The 19,032-nt window shown below is 44.9% G+C and overlaps 2 protein-coding genes across 15 annotated transcripts; both read right to left on the reverse strand.

Moving 5' to 3' along the window:
• Nucleotides 1-5,559: 5,559 nt before the first annotated feature.
• LOC115316216 lies at nt 5,560-14,534 on the reverse strand. 12 transcript variants are annotated; one of them, XR_005798913.2, is made up of 4 exons: nt 13,033-14,534; nt 8,172-8,379; nt 7,148-7,259; nt 5,560-6,824 (listed from the first exon to the last, which is right to left on the reverse strand). XR_005798913.2 is itself a non-coding variant. In XM_042287775.1 (3 exons), exons 1-3 carry the CDS (start codon nt 13,205-13,207, stop codon nt 6,634-6,636), a joined length of 507 nt encoding a protein of 168 aa, XP_042143709.1. In that variant the 5' UTR covers nt 13,208-14,534; the 3' UTR covers nt 5,561-6,633. The 12 variants fall into 12 exon arrangements, 2 of the variants coding, with proteins under 2 accessions (XP_042143709.1, XP_040360444.1); XR_006077022.1 differs by lacking the exon at nt 8,172-8,379; XR_006077019.1 differs by having other exon boundaries at nt 5,560-7,259.
• Nucleotides 14,535-14,988: 454 nt separating this feature from the next.
• On the reverse strand, nt 14,989-18,303 carry LOC121834037. 3 transcript variants are annotated; one of them, XM_042287776.1, is made up of 3 exons: nt 18,183-18,296; nt 17,340-17,454; nt 14,989-15,257 (listed from the first exon to the last, which is right to left on the reverse strand). In XM_042287776.1, the coding sequence occupies exons 1-3, from the start codon at nt 18,294-18,296 to the stop codon at nt 14,992-14,994; spliced, it is 495 nt and encodes a 164-aa protein (XP_042143710.1). In that variant the 3' UTR covers nt 14,989-14,991. The 3 variants fall into 3 exon arrangements, 1 of the variants encoding a protein (XP_042143710.1); XR_006077024.1 differs by lacking the exon at nt 17,340-17,454 and having other exon boundaries at nt 18,183-18,303; XR_006077025.1 differs by lacking the exons at nt 17,340-17,454; nt 18,183-18,296 and adding an exon at nt 15,502-15,558.
• Between the last annotated feature and the right edge of the window lie 729 nt (nt 18,304-19,032).

Raw genomic sequence — 19,032 nt, forward strand, 5'->3', positions numbered from 1 at the left:
GTGACGTCATGGAACAAGACTGCCTGCCACTTCTTATTGCAATTCGCAAGTTTCACCGAGTATAGGCGCTGCTGCGGAATTCAAAGATGGCGGTCTAGAGGGGGATTGTTTCGCCGTGGGCATCGCAATTCATAGAAATCAATGTGTTTTGAAACAGATAATATTGCGCGATCAACTTCAGTATCTCGTTAATCCGTTTCTTAACATGCACTGGCAGCTAGTCAAACACTTGAAAAACAGCTTGTAGCTTCAAGCCACACGACGTAAGGTTGCAAAAATCGGCTCTGGCACGGTCGAAAGGGTTATTGTTTCTCAGTGGGCACTGCGTCTCAGCAAGACCAGTCTTCCGGCACAAAGTGTGATGCGATGGGCTGCCGGTTTTTGTTTTATGATGCATGGGCAGCCAGAACATATGAGGACCACCACTGATTGGTCATGCAACGTAAGCGTGAAAAAACGAGCGCCGCGACCACTTTGATACGCTGCTAACATGTCTCGCACGGAGGGACGGCGCCAGGTTTTTCATAATGGGGGCAGTGGGGAGACCAATTTTTTGGGGAGGCTTTCAGTTCGTTGACTGTCACAATATGACTAAAAGAAAAAAAATCCGTGGCGACGCCTTGGTAGACTTTAAGTCGCTTTCGTCGATGTCGACTGCTGGCACCGAGCCTCTTGGTGCATTTATGATATATATTGGCTCAGTTTATTTCATTATTTTACAATGTATCTATAACTCTGCTTGTTGTAGCATTTCACATGCAAGATATTCACATATTTACATTATGCGTTACTAAATAATAGTGATGGACCGAATCTGCCCAACTTCAGATTCGGCAAAGTTCGGCAAATGCCAAACTTTTGAAAGTAAGTTCGGCAAAGATTTGGCAAAAATTCGGCAAATGTTTGCGCACGCGCGAGGACGCGACGGAGCCATGGATTGCAAATGGACGCCGTGCAGTCGTGCGGTTACCATCGTGCAGTGTGGTACAACCAGCGGTTACGGCGCGGTGTGGAGCAGGCAATGCGGTAACTTTGCGTTTGTGAGCAAGTGTGGTCCTCTTCAATATTTTCTGCCTCAAGAATAGAAGATCGACCAGTGAAGTGACAAATGATGTGGTGCATTCTGAAACATTGGCCGACAATTACTTTAAAGCACTCCTCGCAATTATAACAATTCTGTTTTCGGCTCAGAAGTACTGTGTTCTAAAACAAAATAATATTGCTTTTTCAGTTAGTGTTAATTCACGATTTCCATGTATCTGCATAAAACTAAACACAGAACTATAATGCTCGACGTTGCACATCCGACCATTCCTAACTCTCCCTATCTTTCAAAACGTTTGTGTGTGTCCTAACACCAGAAACTGGCATTTTAAAGGTTAAAAATGAGACGTTGCGAATATGGGACGCACACTTTCATGCAAAGACGTCAAGTGACTCAAATCGAAAAACATGCATATTTACAATATTATTATTATCTCTTCCAGTGAAGGCTCAGCAACCATTGCATTCGTTTTCGCGCACAAAACGGTGACTCCCAGAGAAAGCAAGAGCGCAGCGTTATTGCCTTTATTTTAGCAATGTACACCAAGGAGTAGGGGTGTCGCGAACCGGTCGAGGTTCCAGTTCGACCATGTTCGACTTTTTCTAAATTTTAGTGGAAAGTTCGACAAACCTTGTATTGAGGTACGACTCGTGTGCTCATGCGCGACAGGCTGACCAGTTGACTTTGGATTGGGTGGTGAAGGCTAAGGGATGAATCAAGGGCAGTGCTGATTGGTTATTTCAGTTAATATAGTTACAAAAAATTAAGTTATTAACTTCTTTTGTGATTAGAATTAGTTTCTTTTAATTGCAGTTGTTCACAAAATTAAAATAACCCTTTGCAAAAAAAAAACTTCTCCAAACCTAGACATGCTTATATCAAGGTCTGGCCACACTGTCCACAAAGTCGAAGCGGTCGAATTTGGTGAAAAGTTGGAAGGTTCATCGAAACGGTTCGACCCAGTCGAACCCCGAAAGTTCGACCTAAAAATCCGGTTCGACAGAAGTTCGCGACACCCCTACCAAGGAGTTTGATTTTCCACATACATGCAGGCTTGCGCTGATGATGCCTCAAAACCGAAACTCTCGTAGCATGATTCGTGACAGTGCCACGCTCGCTTTTACCCGACCTTGTTGTCATGCCACTTCTGCAAGGAGTCACTAAAATTGCCAGTAAACACAAAAACGTCACCGATACAATTATCTTGCAGAATATCACCTTATTTAGTAATAACTATGTCAATATGTATTACATGTTGCATTTAAGCTAAGACGAAAAAACGAAATATCAACGTTAAGTCTGGTAACAATGTATTTTTGCCGAATCTTTAAAAAAGTTTGGCAAAAGTTCGGCTTTGCCGAATCCCAAGATTCGGCGCCGAACTTTCGATTTGGCAAAAGTTCAGCCCATCACTACTTAATAAGCACGTTTACACTCGTGATCCAAAGTTCACTGAAGGCAAATCCATCTGTTATGATGGGAAGCATCGGAAGCATGATGTCAGTGACGCGTCACTCGTCTGCTCTATAGGCAGTTCCCTGCACCGCGGAAAACCGGAGGACGTGAGTGATCACGGAGACGTAGTGATGGTTCTCTTTTACCTTTGCTGAATTCGCTTGGCTGAGGTGCACGGCGACTAATTTATCTTTGCCGCTTTTCTTCAGCTGCTTGAGGGAAGCCGATTTGGGACATCTTGTATGGCGCGCTGTTAGAGTGGAGTCATAGTCCGCCTTCCCTTTGAAGAGCTTTTCCAGTTTCTATTGCCCTCTGTCAAAATACAGCACTTCCACTGTTCTGTCCGTTAATAGTAGAAAACGTTGCACCACTCATGGCGACATTGAAGCTCCTGGATGTGATCAGTCTAAACCAGTGGTCCACCATCTCCAAGAACCAAGCTGTCGTGAAGGCCTTGCATGAGAGCTGTCCCATCTGTACTAACAACCTGATGGCTGAAGCCACAGCATGATTGAAGACTGCCACTGCACTGGCAGCATTTATTTTCTCGAAATGGTTGGTTTCCAAATACTTTTCCTTCAGATGAGGTGCAATTTTCAGGTCTTGGCGGGCATCAATTGCAGCCAGCAAATGTCATTAAATGCTGCCGTGGGACAGCAAATGAATGACATTTTGGGGCTAATGTGATTTGCTTTGATTGGCATTATTATGAAATAAGCGTGATGTGAAGTATTGTTGCAATATTACACACTGCTGTACCACGGAGCAGCTCGTGCCACATAGCAGATGGCTGCACACTTAGCCGACACTCATGCATTTTGCTGCGACCAACCAGGTGGCACAAGCTGCCGTCTAAAACACGCAGGTGCTCATTCGCGCACATTCCATCAAATAATGCTGTCACGCCCGCTGGCTGCTGGTTTGAAGTTGTTCATGACAACATTTTTAAAGCCGTCTCCAAGCCAAGAAAAAGCACTGTAGAAGATGAGCATGCATTGTTGGCAATTTACTGCATGAGATGGTAGCAAATTTCAGTCCTCTTCCCCCTTCCAAGGAGGGATTGCAGAATTCTTTCTTTTTTTAGCTTTCATGCCTCGTGAGCTTGCTTACTCTATATTTTTCACGTTTCTTTTTCACCAAGGTTGGCCGTGCTTTCAACTCCTGGCAATGTTTACACATTTCTTTTAGATTTGAGTATCCTTTTAGTTTTTCCATCAGAACATCAGTATGATCAAAATGGATGCAGGATCACTATCTACATAGAGTGTACTAAGCAAACCGCATTTACCCTTTTCAAGCATTTTTGCACAAAGTGCGAGCTGCAGCTCGCTGTTTAGATTTAGCAGGCCCTCCTTCTCGGCGTTCAGACGGAGAATCTTGGCTGCCCGCCTGTCGAGCTCAACCTTCATTCACCTCTTGGTGCTCCTTCTCCTCCTCAGAGCCACCTAGATGCTCCAGCAGCTTCCTTTCAACTTGTCTTTTTACAGTGCCCTCAGTCTTTTTTTAACTTTCCTGAAATGAAAAGCATGATTTACTAAACAAACACAAACGTGTATTAGTTTGTTTCATTTGCAAGATTTCCATTAAAGGAAAACTGAAATACAAATAACACATTTTATGTTACTTCCGGAACGGGTCAGGTATTTCCTAAGATGAATTATTGTTGATAAAGATATTTCTTTTGCACAATATTGTCACGAATGATGAGGCGACGAAACAAAGAGTAACTGAGGAAACTGAAACGTTTAATGGGGTGAACTTGTGCCCAAAACAAAAAGGAAACAGAAGATAACAAAAAAGAGCTTCGCGGGCGTCAAAGTCAGCATAACAACAGGATTGAACGCTGGGGCGAGGTTGACTCGGAAACCAACGTGGATTGATCGGGCCCATTGCACAGCGTCGATGATTGGTCAGTTTCACTCACAAAAAGCACCAGATTGGTCAGTCTCACTCGCACACACCAATGATTGATCGGTCACACTGGCACGCCAACGGAGAGTGGTCTGGCTCGTTGCACGGCGTTGATGATTTGTTGAGATCGTTGTGCAGCGTCGATGATTGGTCAGTTTCATGCACGTAATGCAAATGATTGGTCATCCTCACACGCACAACACCATGATTGGTCGGTCTTTCTGGCACACCAACGAGGAGTGGTCTTCACGGCTTCGAGGCAGTGACGGCACCGCTCGCAGCGCCGTTCGTGGAGCCTTTGTTTTCGCTGCTGTCCAAGTGTTTCTGTCTTGACGCCTGGTCCCGCGGCTTCGAAGGGGTTATGGCATCGCTCGCGGCGCCATTTGTGGAGCCTTTGTTTTCGCTGCTGTCCGAGCGTTTCCATTTCGACGCCTTGTCCCGCGGCTTTGAGGCGGTGATGGCATCGCTCGCGGCGCTGTTCGTGGATCCTCTGTTTTCACCGCTGTCCGAGCGCTTCCACTTGGATCCCTGGTCCCGCGGCTTCAATGTGGCACACCGTGGCCGCACCTGAAGAGCCGACGCTGACCTACGCCGCAATGGCCCGACGACTGCCACCAGCTGCTCAACATTACCCAGTGGCGCCACAACGGGACTCACCAATGCAGGCATTTTCACTGCACTGTCCTTGCTGCCTCATGAAATTTCGCTTTATCGGGAAGGTAGCCATAAACAACAGCTGTGATTAAAGATGTTTATGACAGTTAACATCTTTAATGTTGTTGTTGTTTAATGTCCGACAGTTTCCCACTGGCACTTTTCACATAGTGTGCCTTCAACACCCTGTTTTGAGCCTCTATGCCAGGGGTGGCCAGGCTGGCCTGGCCTAAGAGCCGCACACAAAACCACGGAACTTCTAAGAGCCGCGGGGGGGGGGCGGGGGGGGGGGGGGGGAGGGGGAGGGGGGAGGGAGGGGAGGGGAGGGGGAGGGGGAGGGAGGGGGAGGGGGGGGGGCGAACATAATTTTCGTTCAGTCTGACTGTACGTATGGGGGCACAAGACTGTACGACTGTACGTACGGGAGTACAAGGTTGCCAAACTGCAAGCTGCAGTGTACTTTATTCTGAAATTCTTTTTCTTTTTCCTGGGGAAACGCGGAAAGGGGCGAAGGGGGGGGGGGGGGGGGTGTCCCCTTACGAGGGATCCGCAAGCCGCACTTAGACCAGCAAAGAGCCGCATGCGGTTCGCGAGCCGCGGTTTGGCCACCCCTGCTCTGTGCTATCATTTGTGGTCAAGACAGCATCCAATAACAGCCTGTAAGACATGGCCCACAGCTCTTTTACAGAGGGCCACGCTACTTCAAAGTAAATGCGGAAGTTTTCATTTTCTCAACACTCTTAGGCAACAAGGACTTTGAACGCCTTGTAGAAGTCATTGGGATTTGAAGCACTCGCTAAGTGTTTTATAAGGTTCGGAGCCTCATCCAGATCGGACATGCTGTTTTCCTGTCTGCCCAGCCACCTTTGCCATGCCTGTTTTTTATGGAAGTCGCAGATGGAGATTTTACTCTCTGGAAGCACTTGCTGGAAGGCAGCTATTTTTGTTTTGCTGTAATCTTCCATCCAGTGCTGTGGTGACCAGTTATTACACCACTGCTTGAAAACGTCTAAAGCCTCGGTGATACAGTGGGCTGTATCGAACTGCACAATAAACATACCAGCTTGTGTGTATCCTGATGGCATTTTCACAGCAAGCAAGGAAGGTGGTAGGGCATGTTCACCAGCTTTGTGTACACAACCTACTGAGCCTCTATAGTTTCTCAACATGTTTCTCATGAATTTTGTCTGGAAGTAGAAGAGCAACGTGTCCTCACACTCACTGGCAGCACTGTCTTCCACGCCGTCCGAGTCGCTGCTACCCACGCAGCTGCATGCCGCATACAGCCAATAGACAATGAAGCATTGGGGCTCCTGATCTTTTCAATTAGAATGCTACTATTCTCTTGATCAACCGTGCTGAAGCAGTCTTTCTTAAAAACAGCTTGGATCTTGTTAATGATATCACAATGTGTCTGGTAAAAGGCCCTGCAGCTGCCATCAGGTTTTCACTTGCTTAAAAAAAGTATGTCATGCACATAATAGTGCTGGCTGTTTTTACATCTGATACAGATGTAAGTCCTTCCCTTGCCAACATTTGTTTTCTCTCAGTAATGTCCCTCTCCGTGTTTAGGCTAAAAGCTTTATGTCCTCGAAACCATGGTTACGATGGGAATTGCAGTTGGCAATTCTATTGTACGCTCTTCTCTTCTCTCTTTGACCAGTCTGCTGCTCTGCATCAAGTGCCTCCTGCAGCTGCTTGGCCTTGTCTGTTTTCAGCTGACCCTTTTTTATTGGCCGTATGTTTGGGGCACGTCCACCTAGAAAGTAGGAATTATTACTTAAAATTAGCACACATCAACCGAGTCTAATGTGCCCCCATCTTATATCACAACAAAGTTGTCTGCACTGTGCAGTTACTGGCAAAAGGAAAAGCTGATATCATCTGCATAATGCTCTTGGGCTTTTCCTAAATCCATTCATTTATTGGGAATACCCTAAGGGGCATTACATAAGGAAAAATAAGTATAAAAACAGTTGTCACAAAGTATCCTCTTTACACTCACTGCACACAATCTTTGGGAGGCTGCTGGATCGGTGCATGAGATTGAAACGTTTGCAAGTGCATTACCATGTAACATACCTGTTTTTTTTATTTCTCCCAAGTCTTTTTGTAGTATTACATTCCGAACATGCAGACTTTGACTGTTTCCTTGACAACTCGAAATGATACATTGTCCAGAGAGATTTGAGACCTGTAGTGGACCATGAAGGACGGCATTCGCTGAAAACAAACACTGAAGACAATTTATTGACGGTGTCTAGTTTTATGCATGGCAGAGGGCAATATCAAATCTGGATTTAGTTTTTGTTTAATGGCAACAAAAAACTTTAACCTCTGGCAAGAAAAAAACTTTAACCTCTGGCAAGAAATTCTGGCTCTCCTTAGCAAAAATAATAATAATAATGATCAATCAAGAATCAACAATCAGTTTTATTTGGTGCCCAGTAACAGCCATTCGACCGTGGTACTGGCACACCCTTAAACATGAAATATAAAAAAATGCACTTGACCCATACAACACAATGATTAAAACCAGATTACAATAAAACAAAATTCAAAACATGCTTTTAAAAAAAGGGCCGTGCATAATGAAAAGGCGTCGGTCGAACAGACACGACCGGAGAGAAGTGAACACACACTGACAATCGGCACAAAACAAAGAATGTCGACAATGAGAGAGATCAAGGTAATCAGGCTTCTTATACGTAGGGTTTGGAGTTTTCGGTTTAAACCGATAAAAACCAGTAAAAGTACGCCGAATTCATGTTCGGAGATTCGGTATTAACTAAAAAAGGGTAGTTTTTAGGTTCGGCATTTTCGATTTAAACCGATAAAAACTGATAAAAGTACAACAAATCCATCTTCTAAAATTCAGTTTTAACCGGAAGCGCTCACTTTTACCTTCCAGTCGTACCGCAGAGCCGTGGCGAAAAAGTGGAACGACAGTGTCTATTGAAACGTGTCCGAATGTATGAGATACATAGATGCCATCACGACGTTATGGTGTAATGTGCGCATCATCGATTGGAATGTGAAGTGAGGAACGCCCCATGACTTCGCCATGTACGAACGTGTTTTCAAAATCATTGTAAGGAAGACTAACTTGATGCGAGCTCTGCATGTTGTGTTGTGCTTCAAAACGTCGCACCGTGCCTCTTTCGGCAGTCACAATATGTTGATTGGCCGATTTTGACTCGGGCAGCGCTTCATCTCCTCAGCCTGCCAGTGTCCAGTGTTAGCGTTGAGAGGCCATTCTCGAAGCTCAGGGTCATATTAACAGGAAAGAAAGAGTGCGGATCAACGAGGAGAACCTGGAAAAGTACATATGGGTTTACTATAATAAGATCACGTAATCCTGATGAACAGAAGGTGAAGTTCCATGTTTTGGGGGCATAGGCTTCATATATGACCTGTTTGTACTGTTGTGTTTTTTATTGATTCTTTTACAGTTGCACACATTTGCCATATAAAGTGTCCATTTCTTTTTGAATATATCTGTGCCATTATTCTTTGAGTAATCACAAATATCAGAGCTACAAGGATCATCTGACCCGGTGTCCATTGGTGTTTAATTTATATTCACTGGAAAAAGCCGATAAACTTTTGTGGGCATAAATATATGCTGAAAAAAACCGAAAATTCTAAAATAAACACAGAAAAAAGTACACCGAATTTTGAAAAAAATAGAAACTGAAAACGCGGAGGGATTTTATAAAGCTTTGAAACATGATGAAAAACAGCCTCGGATAAACAGGGACGAAGAACTGGTAAAGAACTGTTACTAACTGGCCCATATCACCACCCTACTTCAGTTTATAAAGCTTTCCTTCTATTCTCAAAATATGTTCAGGTCGCTGGGGTGACCATTGTACGTTTTCGGCATACAAAACGGAGGGTCATGATTGTTAGAAGGGCATGGTACGTAGAAAGGTAGCGGCACACGCGTCGCCGTGCGTGGGATTCGTAGAGATACTAACTACTTCTGCGAGCAGACTAGGACAGTCAATAATACCATGAGCTGTTTTAAACGAGAACAATAAGTGGTTTTTCCCGACGTTGATTTGAGCTGGATAAGTGTAGGTCACTCATTACAAAGCTTTTGTGTACTAAGGGTAGTCTATCATGAAAGTATCAATATTTATAGATTGACGAATTTATTTTGAACTCTCTCCAGCTTTAAAGAGTGTCTCTTACAGATGCCATTCCACACAACGGATGCGTATTCCATACGAGACCGTAATAATGCAGAGTACAGGACAAGTAACGGTCTTGGGATGCGAAAACTCTCTCTGACATTCTGCAGGCCATTCCCAGTGTACGATATGCGGACAAAGTTATTTGAGTTACGTCAGCATCGAAGCGGAGGGAACAGTCGAATAACTCTCCTAGATCTCGAACCTCACTAACGCGACATAAATCTTCGGAATGAATTCTGTATGGGAAACATCTACTGTGAGTCTTTTGTGTTTGACCCATTACTTTTGTTTTTTCCTTGTTTAAGAGCAGGCCACTTGTCAAGCACCAATTATCAAATGTGCACACATCTCTCTGAAGCATCTTGCAATCTCTATCACTGTATATCTTGAAATATTTTAGTATTGTCTGCATATTGTAAAACCAAAGAATGAGGCACAACCAGACACATCATTGACAAAAACAACAATAATAATAAAAATAATTGTTATTATAATCATTATTAATTTTTAATATTAATAATAATAATACATTTTTATTGATATATTAGGCCTGTTAGGGATGGATATGTTTACAGGTACATCAAAGCCAGTGATGGGCTTGTTGGATGTCACCCCCCCCCCCCAAAAAAACCCAGAAAAGTGCATGCAAATTCTACATAAAAACATTGAAATGAGTGATGGGGCGCAGGCGAGCTGGTTTATGTTTATGATTTAAGACAACCCTGAGACTGGGGAAAACAACGACAAACACGACAAAATGTGAAAACATTACCTTCCAAATGACAAGGTATAGCACTAAAATACCCCCCCCCCCCCTCCCTCCCCTCCTTTTAGCACAGAGTACTAAATAATTATGGCAAAGCATGAAATTATAGGATGGCAAAAGAAAAACACAAATACTAATTCTGAATGTTTCCAGCTGAACGTAGAAGTAAAAACCAAGGAGTGGAGAAAAAGAGACACACACTGCTGGACTATCAACCATTTACTGAAATTCTTCCTTTTTCTTTTCATCACCCTCATGAATTAAACTATTTACTGGAATTCTTCTTTTTTCACCCACCCTCATGAATTATACGATTGAGATCCCAGGGGTAACTTCTTCGGTATGACATTTGGTGGCTAGCGTTCACATATTCCTGACTTGGTTCCTCACTTGGGGCGCTCCCAGAAGATACAGTTTTTCTTTCGAAAATAGCGTGATGGAGGCGGCACTCACGCAGTCATCCCTGTGCGCCTCAATAGCCAGAGATTCCAGGATTTCCCTTGCAAGCTGGTTTTTGTGCTTTCCGACGATGGTAATGTTTTCGAAATCAGGAGCACATTGGCATACTCGGCAATGCGCCGGAAGATGGCCAGCTTACATTAGTGCGCCAACGGAAGCTGCATGCTCCCTGGTGCGGTCGTTAATACACCGCCCAGTTTGTCCAATGTAGCTTTTGCCACATGACAACGGAATACGGTACACAACTCCTTTTTCGCACGGGGCGCACATTGTTTGGTGTGCGATGCCACAGATGGACCTCTGATTTTGATCATTCCTACAATTTACCTTACGGCACATGGCATATGCCTTGTTGGGGGCTGAGCATACGACCTGTACGCCTTGTCGGCTGGCGATCTTTTTTAGGCGATGCATTATCCCGTGGATGTATGGCATCACCACAAGAGGTTTGGGGGGCTTCTTTTTTGTTGGTTGTGCATTGGTTTTCTGTTTTTGCCGCACTTTCTTGCAGAGGGTCTCGCATACTGGTATTAGGAGTGTACTTGCGTAACCAGAGTCCTGAAGCCTACAGAGCTGCTTTTGAAAGCTACAGCCGACTCTATGGGGGCAAGATTGTTGTAATGCCGAGGCGAGAGCTTTGGTTGCCAATCCTCGTTTTACAGTTCTTGAGTGTTCGGAGTTGCTTGGAAGGAATCCTTTGCATGAGCGGGCTTCATACATCCAGCACACGTGGGTATTTCTGAACTCCAAGGAGAGATCCAGAAACCTTATGGACTGGTTTACCGGAAGTTCCTGGGTGAAAAATAGTCCTGGACAGCTGTGTTTCAAGGTGCGTGAAACACCATCTAAGCACCCGTTGCTGGGCTCGTCTGCATTGGAATTACACAGTACGAGAAAGTCATCCACATACCGGAAAATGACCTCGATGCGTTGATCTTTTAGATTTCCTTGGATATCCTTACCGTACGCTGCAAGGTACAAATCGCACAAGTATGGGGCTACTCGGGATCCTGTGCAGACTCCACTTTTCTATACATAGCGTTGCTCCTGGTGTGATACCACAGTCGCTGTGAGGTAGATTTCTAGAAGCTCCAAGAAGCTATCGAGGCTCATACCAGCTGCATTCTGGAAGCATTGAAGGCCCTGCTCCTCGATGGTTGTTCGGAGGATCATCAGGAGAGCGGCATGGGGAATCGAATAATACTTGTCTGTGATATCTAAGGAGAACCCCGATACTATTTCAATATCCTTTTTTTGAAGAAAGGAAATCACTCGGTCCGAGTTTGGTATTCTGAAGGGGTCGTTTACTTTAACTTGTGCTAGAATCTTCGCCAAGACCTGTGACACATTACTTTGCCACGTGTGTCTCTCTGATACGATGGCGTGAAAAGGAACATGTCATACCAACCGGCTCAGCTCCAGGCAGTCACAATTACTAACACACAATGCCAAGCAAAGGAAAAAAGATCAGTCACATACGCACGCAAAATACAAAGTAGTACAAAGCAGTGCAACTAAGAAAACGAAAAAGTACAAAAGGAGAGGCAAGGTTCAGAATCTGAGATAGCTATGGCAACTAGCACATCAGGTTCATTCTATCTCCTTAGAAAGCAGGCATTAAATATTTATTATCAAGGCTAAGAGACAACTTTTTTTACAGAGCCTTCAGTGAGGTGATGTCGGATATATTCTTGGAGAGCGTTGAATATGCGGGGAACATAAAATCGTGCGAGCATTTTCCATACCGAGTCGAACAATGCAGCATTACAAAACGAGGAAAGCGGCGCAACTTGGGGGCGAATGTAGTGATGTCTTAAAATGATTGCTCCAGAAACCGCAAACGGTCTGAATAAAAAGTTAGTGAAAATTCGGCAGTCTAAGACCCTCAAAAATGTTGGCACTGGCAGACAAATGTGAATTGTAGAGGATGCTGGTCAGTATTTCTCTTAATAAGGTGTTCTACTTTCCGTGCCGGCGACCTGAGCAGATATCAAACAATGTTATGCCGTAGCGAAGCACACTCTAGGAAAGCACGTGGGCTATTAAAAACTGAACACTGATGGGCATAAAAGCCCGTGTGTTATAAAGCGTGCAGGATATAGTTTGTAGTTAGTCGCATGAGTAGGACCCAAGTATTTCACATAGTTAACAGACTCAATCAAGTCACAGTTACATGGATTGCAGCTTGACGAGTGGAGAGGAAACTTGGCATTAGCGTGATACCTCTTAAAATGCATTCTACGAGGTGTATGTTGTTCAGCCGTCATATTTTATCTGCGCGATGGAATCAGCGCCATTTTAGTTTCTGAATATTCGTGGGTTGAATATAACTGCGTTACAATCGGGGGTATGTTAAAATTGTGCGAATTTCATACAGGATTTTTTCTTCCACAAATAGATGTGCATTCATGCATTTCTTGTCCTTCAAAATATTTTTTTTTCTATACAAATGTTTCATTATACAAATATTTTACACAACAAAATTAGATTCGTATCAGAGTTTTACTCTACTCTAACTGGAAATAAACAAACTGTTTACTTACCCGAGAGGGCCAGCACCTTTTGTGGAGTGAGTGGTGCAAACGCCTTTTCTTGCCCCGCCATCTTTGCCTGGTTGGAGAGGGTGTTGGTCACCGACCTCTCCAAAAGCACTTCAAGTAGCCATATGGAAGAAGCCTTGATTTTGCAAAACATGGAGTCGCACTCCGCTTTCCGCATGTTGCCCCAGGATTCCTGGTTGATATACACAGCTTGCCCCACATGGATCTGCTATAACCCTTCCCTGCCCGGTAAAAACGTTGACCACAAATATGAAATCTTTTGTGGATTTTCAGACCACTGAACGCCTCTTATAATATATCTGAAAGATAAAAAAGAAAATTTACTTTCATTTTCAAAACGGACCCACAGAAATGTGTGGGTCGGGCTTCAATTGCTATGAATCTCACGAACTGTAAACAAATATATGCCAAGGAAAACATTGCCTCAGAGACACATTTGCCTCACAGGGAAGTATGAAATAACTTGAAGCAGTTCCTATCGCTTGTCAGGCAAAGGTAAACATTGCATTTTTCGCAATGCGTCCTTGACCGTGAGTTGCATCCCGACAACCTGCATATTCGGGGGGTCTTCAGGGCATCCACGGTGGGCCAGTGGTCAAAGGAATCTAGCCGCTTATCTTCACCGGGGAGCTTTGCCACCTTGTAAGGCTGCTGAATCTGGCCATTTGAGTCATCGACCTCTTCCGCGGCTTCACTTCTTTTTCTTTTGGGTTTTGAGCAGAGAGCTTCAGCGACTGCCAGGCGGAAGTCGAGAAGGTCCATAGTGTCTCGCTGTGGCACAGCATTTGCCCTGCAGGCGTCACTGTATTCCATCCAACAGTTGGCAAGAGAGAGGTCGATCATGTGTAGGCTGACCTTTAAAGTCCATTTCCTTGTCTTGATAGCGATCCTGTAATATTCCAACAGCTGATCACAAATGTCGACGCCCCCCATGCACGCATTGTACCTTCGGACAATTGCCGGTGCTGGTACATCGATGTACTTTTTTTCCTGTTTTGACCAGCGCTTTACAGGTTCAACAGGACTGGCTCCAGTAGAAGTTGATGCAAGGGTCATGGCTCTGCTGTCCTTCCACTTGACTACAACCACATTTCCATCGTCACGGGTGTACCCCGCGTATTCTCTCTGCTTCATGGTGTTGTCACTTCGAAACCGAATGTTCTTAATTTGATTTGCCATTATTGTTCCTGTTCCTTCGATGCCCCTCTTTAGAAGCTCATCCAAGAGAGGGATCGTTGTGAAGTACCTGTCAAAGGAGATGAGGGACCTCTCGGGCAGAGTTTGCACAAGTCTCCAAACAACATTAGGACCAAGGCCAAGTGCTGTGTCAGCAAGAGGGGTTGATTTCCCTCGATATATCTCATAGTCCATCACCAGGCCTTTGGAAATGGTCGCAACAAAATTTTTGAGTCCCACTGGCCGTGGTTTCCCTTTGACGAACTGTCGCAGAGAGGACCTTCCCGTGAAAGGTATCATCTGTTCATCAATGGAGTAAAAAACAGGTTTCCTCTCCAGCTTATGGCAACATTTTCTGACAGCATCAATTATTGGCTGCACTTTCCACAGTCTGTTCTCGTCTGGTTCTGCGGGTGGCCTCTCCGTGTCAACGAAGTGGAGGCATGTTCTTAGCATCTTGAACTCTTCACGTGCCATGACACCATGACACTGCTCACCAGCTCGAGCTGAAGCCCCCTTCGCCAGTACATGTGTATGTGCGGAAAGCGGAGACAACCCATTATAATGTGCATGCCAAACAGTTGCTTGATCTTGTGTGAAGTCACCTTCAGAACCTTTCCTGTCCGAGACATGTGGTACATACTTGTCTTCTCAGCAGCATTCTCGAAGAACTCGTCGTCGAAATGTCGCACAAAGTAGCTCGACGGTGTGCCGACAGTAGGGGGCTCATGGTCCTCTTCACTTGCTGGAATCTGATGCAGTTTTTCAGTGAAGGTCTTTCCATGAAACGTTTCTGGTCTTTTTCTTCAATGTCGCACTTAACGATGAAGGCGGGGGAAAGAACCCTTTTAACGTTGAAGGAACCGGGGTGGCTTCCTCGTTTTCTCCTTCATCATCACTGCTGTTTGCATCTGGAGCATGTAGCTGCCAATCGGGGTCGTCGCCATCACTGCTGTCACAATCGATGTCAGACGACTCGAGAATCTTGAGTATTTCCTCCATGTCAGCGTCATGTTCAGGATTTAATATTCCTAGAAATAAAATAAAATAAATCTAAGTAACAAGCATTTTTTCATGGCGACGTCAAATGGTGTTTTTGTCGTCATACATGCCCAACCCACACAAATGTGCGGGTGGCTGTTTTGAACGTGCTCGACACCTCTGTGCGATATTGATATGGCTATTTGTACGCCTAATGCCGTTTAGCGGGTCTCGGGATTGCTTTCTAATTCCTAGTTCTGAAAATGCACAAGAAAAGAAAGCAAAATGATGCACTTAGTTTTCAAAGGCGGCCGGCATGCGTCTCTCGAGGAAAGTGCCATTTTGGAAAAGGTCCAACTAGCCCCCTTGCGGCGCAAACCGGGGACTACTCGTTTCAATTTATTCCACGCACCCACACAAACGTGCGGGCTGGGTCGGAACACCTAGATTTGATAAAGGTAAAACAAATTCTATTTGAACCCGCACGTTTGTGTGGGCAGGGCAGGAAAGGGATAAACAAAAGCGAGAAACAGTTTCACACATACCGGTCTAGTTGACTCAGAGTTCTACTGTATTTTCCAAGAAGATGCATGTAAGAGGCACTAAAATAATTACATGTACGAAATTTAGGCCTTTAAATTTAAAACAGCACTGTCTAGGAGTTTCTATGTACATGGGCGTCTGCAAAGCTGATGGGACCATAAAGCTTCATGGCATTTGTATCAAACAGGTATGTAATCCCTAGTTGCATCAGGTGACAGCATGAGAATAGAACGTTTTGCAGGCCCCAGCTATTATTACAAGTAAGAGCCTGCCTACAATAATGTTTTAATGGTTTCTGGTAGTGATCGATTCAATCTACTGTGCTTACTCTATCCTAAACCCTTTTAATGTATGTCATATATTGCATGGAAGTGTGAAAACATTTCCATGCAATCCTCATTTTGGAGGCCGATGGGGACATCCGCAATCTCGTTCTTTGCAAGGGTGTCCTGCTCAGCAACTGAAAAGCAATTCCACATTAATTGAAGTAATGACAGTTTAAAGTTTCTGTGTTTGTTCATTAGCACAAATGCAAACAGGATCATGTTAATAGTTGATTAAAATTTTCTATTCAAGGAGCGTCGTGATGCTTTTTGCGAGCCCCTCAGTGGTGGCACATGCAGTAAAACATCTGGTAGAACCTTAATAATTTGATTTCGGTTAATTCGAAATCCCGGATAATTCACAATATTTCCACGGTCTTGTAACTTTTCATGACATGTGATCAGAAATCAATAAATTTGAAATATCTTATATATCTTCCCTCTGATTTTTGACAGTTGGCAGTCTGCATATTCGAACGGTATTAAAAATACTGACGAGCACTTCCAACTATGTCGCTCGCTGCACAGTATACGCTCTAACAAATGATTACAATAAACATACTTGTTCAACACATCTTGCAACATCAAATAACGTATCACAAATTACATGCACTTAATATTGTTTCCTGCTTTCCCTTTGACCAACCAAAACTAGAAACCTGTACCTTCCGTTGTGTACGCCTTCGCTCAAGACAGTGACAATTCGCATAATTGCCACACAAACTGAGTTTTTAAAGGGTTGAACCCGCACTCCGGATGTATGACTCGCCCGTTAGCCTGATGATCTCGGCATCGTAGTAGTCGCAACGCGTGTTTCCGTCCCCGTCCCTAAAGACTTTATAAACCTTCTTCCACTCAAAGCCAGTGATGTTGGTTGGGTGAAAGTTTTTCACGACAGCCTTGTGGACTATGCACATCTTGCCATCTTGAAGAATTTTGACTTTAGCGTACATACTCATTGGGAGAGAAAGAAGAGGAATGAAACATACAGAAAAACAAAAAAAAAACAGGAAAGATGCAGAAGCACGTCACAGTAGGGGGGGGGGCGGTACAGTAGCAGATGCGAATGCGAGGGAACACACGAAGCACCAATCCAGCACGAAAGCAACATGGAAACCATGGCCACCATCGGTCGCACATTGCTTGCACACATTGCCCCATCATTGCACCACATTGCGACATCGCACACGCGGGAATACGGAGAGTGACGGGAAGACGACAACCCGGATATATTAGTCACTGACAGTTGAAGAACGGTGTTCGAACCGGAGAAAGGGAACCAGTCAGTAGCTTGGAGCGATGTGAACGTCCCTCCTCCCCGCTCCAGGCTTTCGTGCTTTCTTCTCTTGCCAATGGCACAAGTTGGATTTGGATCTGGATGCTTTGTGGTTGTGAAAAGATTGATTATGGCGAAGTTGGCGAAGATATTCGAATTTGTTTTATAATTTCAAAACAGGTTTTGAAACTCCGAAGCACAGTTCAATCTGAGCACGCCTGTCATTGAGGTGTGCTGCATTCTCAGGGCGAATGAGGTTTTTTTCCCGGTGGATCTCGCGACGAGTGCGTCGGATGGTTTTTATTTTCACCCTGTATAATGTTGGAAATATCTACGAAAGAAACTTCTCTATGGGGTACGGGGGAGAAGTAAAGCCCCCCTTCATGTTTTAAAAATAGTGCATCAGTTCTATATGGGAAGGGGGGGGTGTTTAGTACGAAAGAACAACACATGCGGAAATAGGACACAACCATACACAGCAACGTAATAATAAAACACCTGAATTCATGTCAAAAGGAGACCCATTCAGAGGCAAAGATGCATTCGATGATGCCTTAGCGTTCAAGTTTGAAGATCTAAAAAACCGTGTGGCAAAGCGTTATCGGGAGATGACGTAACTTTAACTGGACAGGTGGGACAGTGTGTCGCACCTTCGCTATATGAGTGTGCTTCCGTACTAAACCCAGCTTTCGTTTAAACGGATGTTCGAAGTCTTTGAAACAAGGCGTCTACTTTATTTTGCTTTTTGTATCAACTTGACTGCAGGTAGTTTGATTCAAGGTGGAGACATGCAATCTGGTGTCAATTAGAAGATGTAATGGGCAACCGTTTACCCTAGCGTCAGCGAGGAATGCATTCAGGCGGCTGGGATTGCCGGCTTGGCGGGACGTGGCTTGACCGGGCACCTTGACCGGGCACCTTGCTGGCCGTGGGCCTCCACACTGCATTGGTCCTGTCCAGCTGCAGCGGCCGCCGGAGGAGGATTTCTTCGGAACGCCTGGTTGTCATATTGACGACCCTGGAACTGGCCTTGGGCCCGAGTTGGGAACGAAGCAGGTTGCTGGTCGCCTCGAAAAAGACGACTGCGGTAGTCGACAGCTGTGGCTGACCACAGCAAAGTATCCCATCTCAGCACTAAGGAAACACTGGGCCAGCTGGGTAGGGCAGACGTTGGGGCTTGGCTCAGCTGCCCGCAGAAACATCAGGGGCTGCCGGTTGTTTCCCACTCCCACAGACGAGGAGTAGGTGCGTCCTGTCCATGGGGTCTCTCAAAGTAACTGGTTCGCGCCGGTGAATGCAGCGCGTGACTGCAGGGCATCCTAGCACCGCTCGCTGCTGGCGATGAGGTGTAGCGATGGTAGACTGTGGGACTGGGCTCTTCATACTGCACCGGTTTACTATGATACATTCGAAGGAGCTATGGATACAAGGTGTGCGATTTCAGAAGACAGTGAGCATGGACGAAAAATTTCTGCGGCAGTTGCTGCACGTGGCAATCGGCGATGCCTTTGTCGATACTCAGCTCTACACGGTGTAGGCAAACCAGAATCCAACCGACAGGTTGAAAATTTGGAGTTGAAGCGAGACATTTTAAATCCAATATAGCGCATTCGAATCTAACGTCCTCCCCAAACCATGGCCAAGATGGCGGCATTTTCGAAATTTCATACATACATACATACA

This window comes from Ixodes scapularis, unplaced genomic scaffold, assembly GCF_016920785.2.
Source record: "Ixodes scapularis isolate PalLabHiFi unplaced genomic scaffold, ASM1692078v2 ptg000303l_1___fragment_1__unscaffolded, whole genome shotgun sequence".
In the NCBI taxonomy this organism is placed as follows: domain Eukaryota; kingdom Metazoa; phylum Arthropoda; class Arachnida; order Ixodida; family Ixodidae; genus Ixodes; species Ixodes scapularis.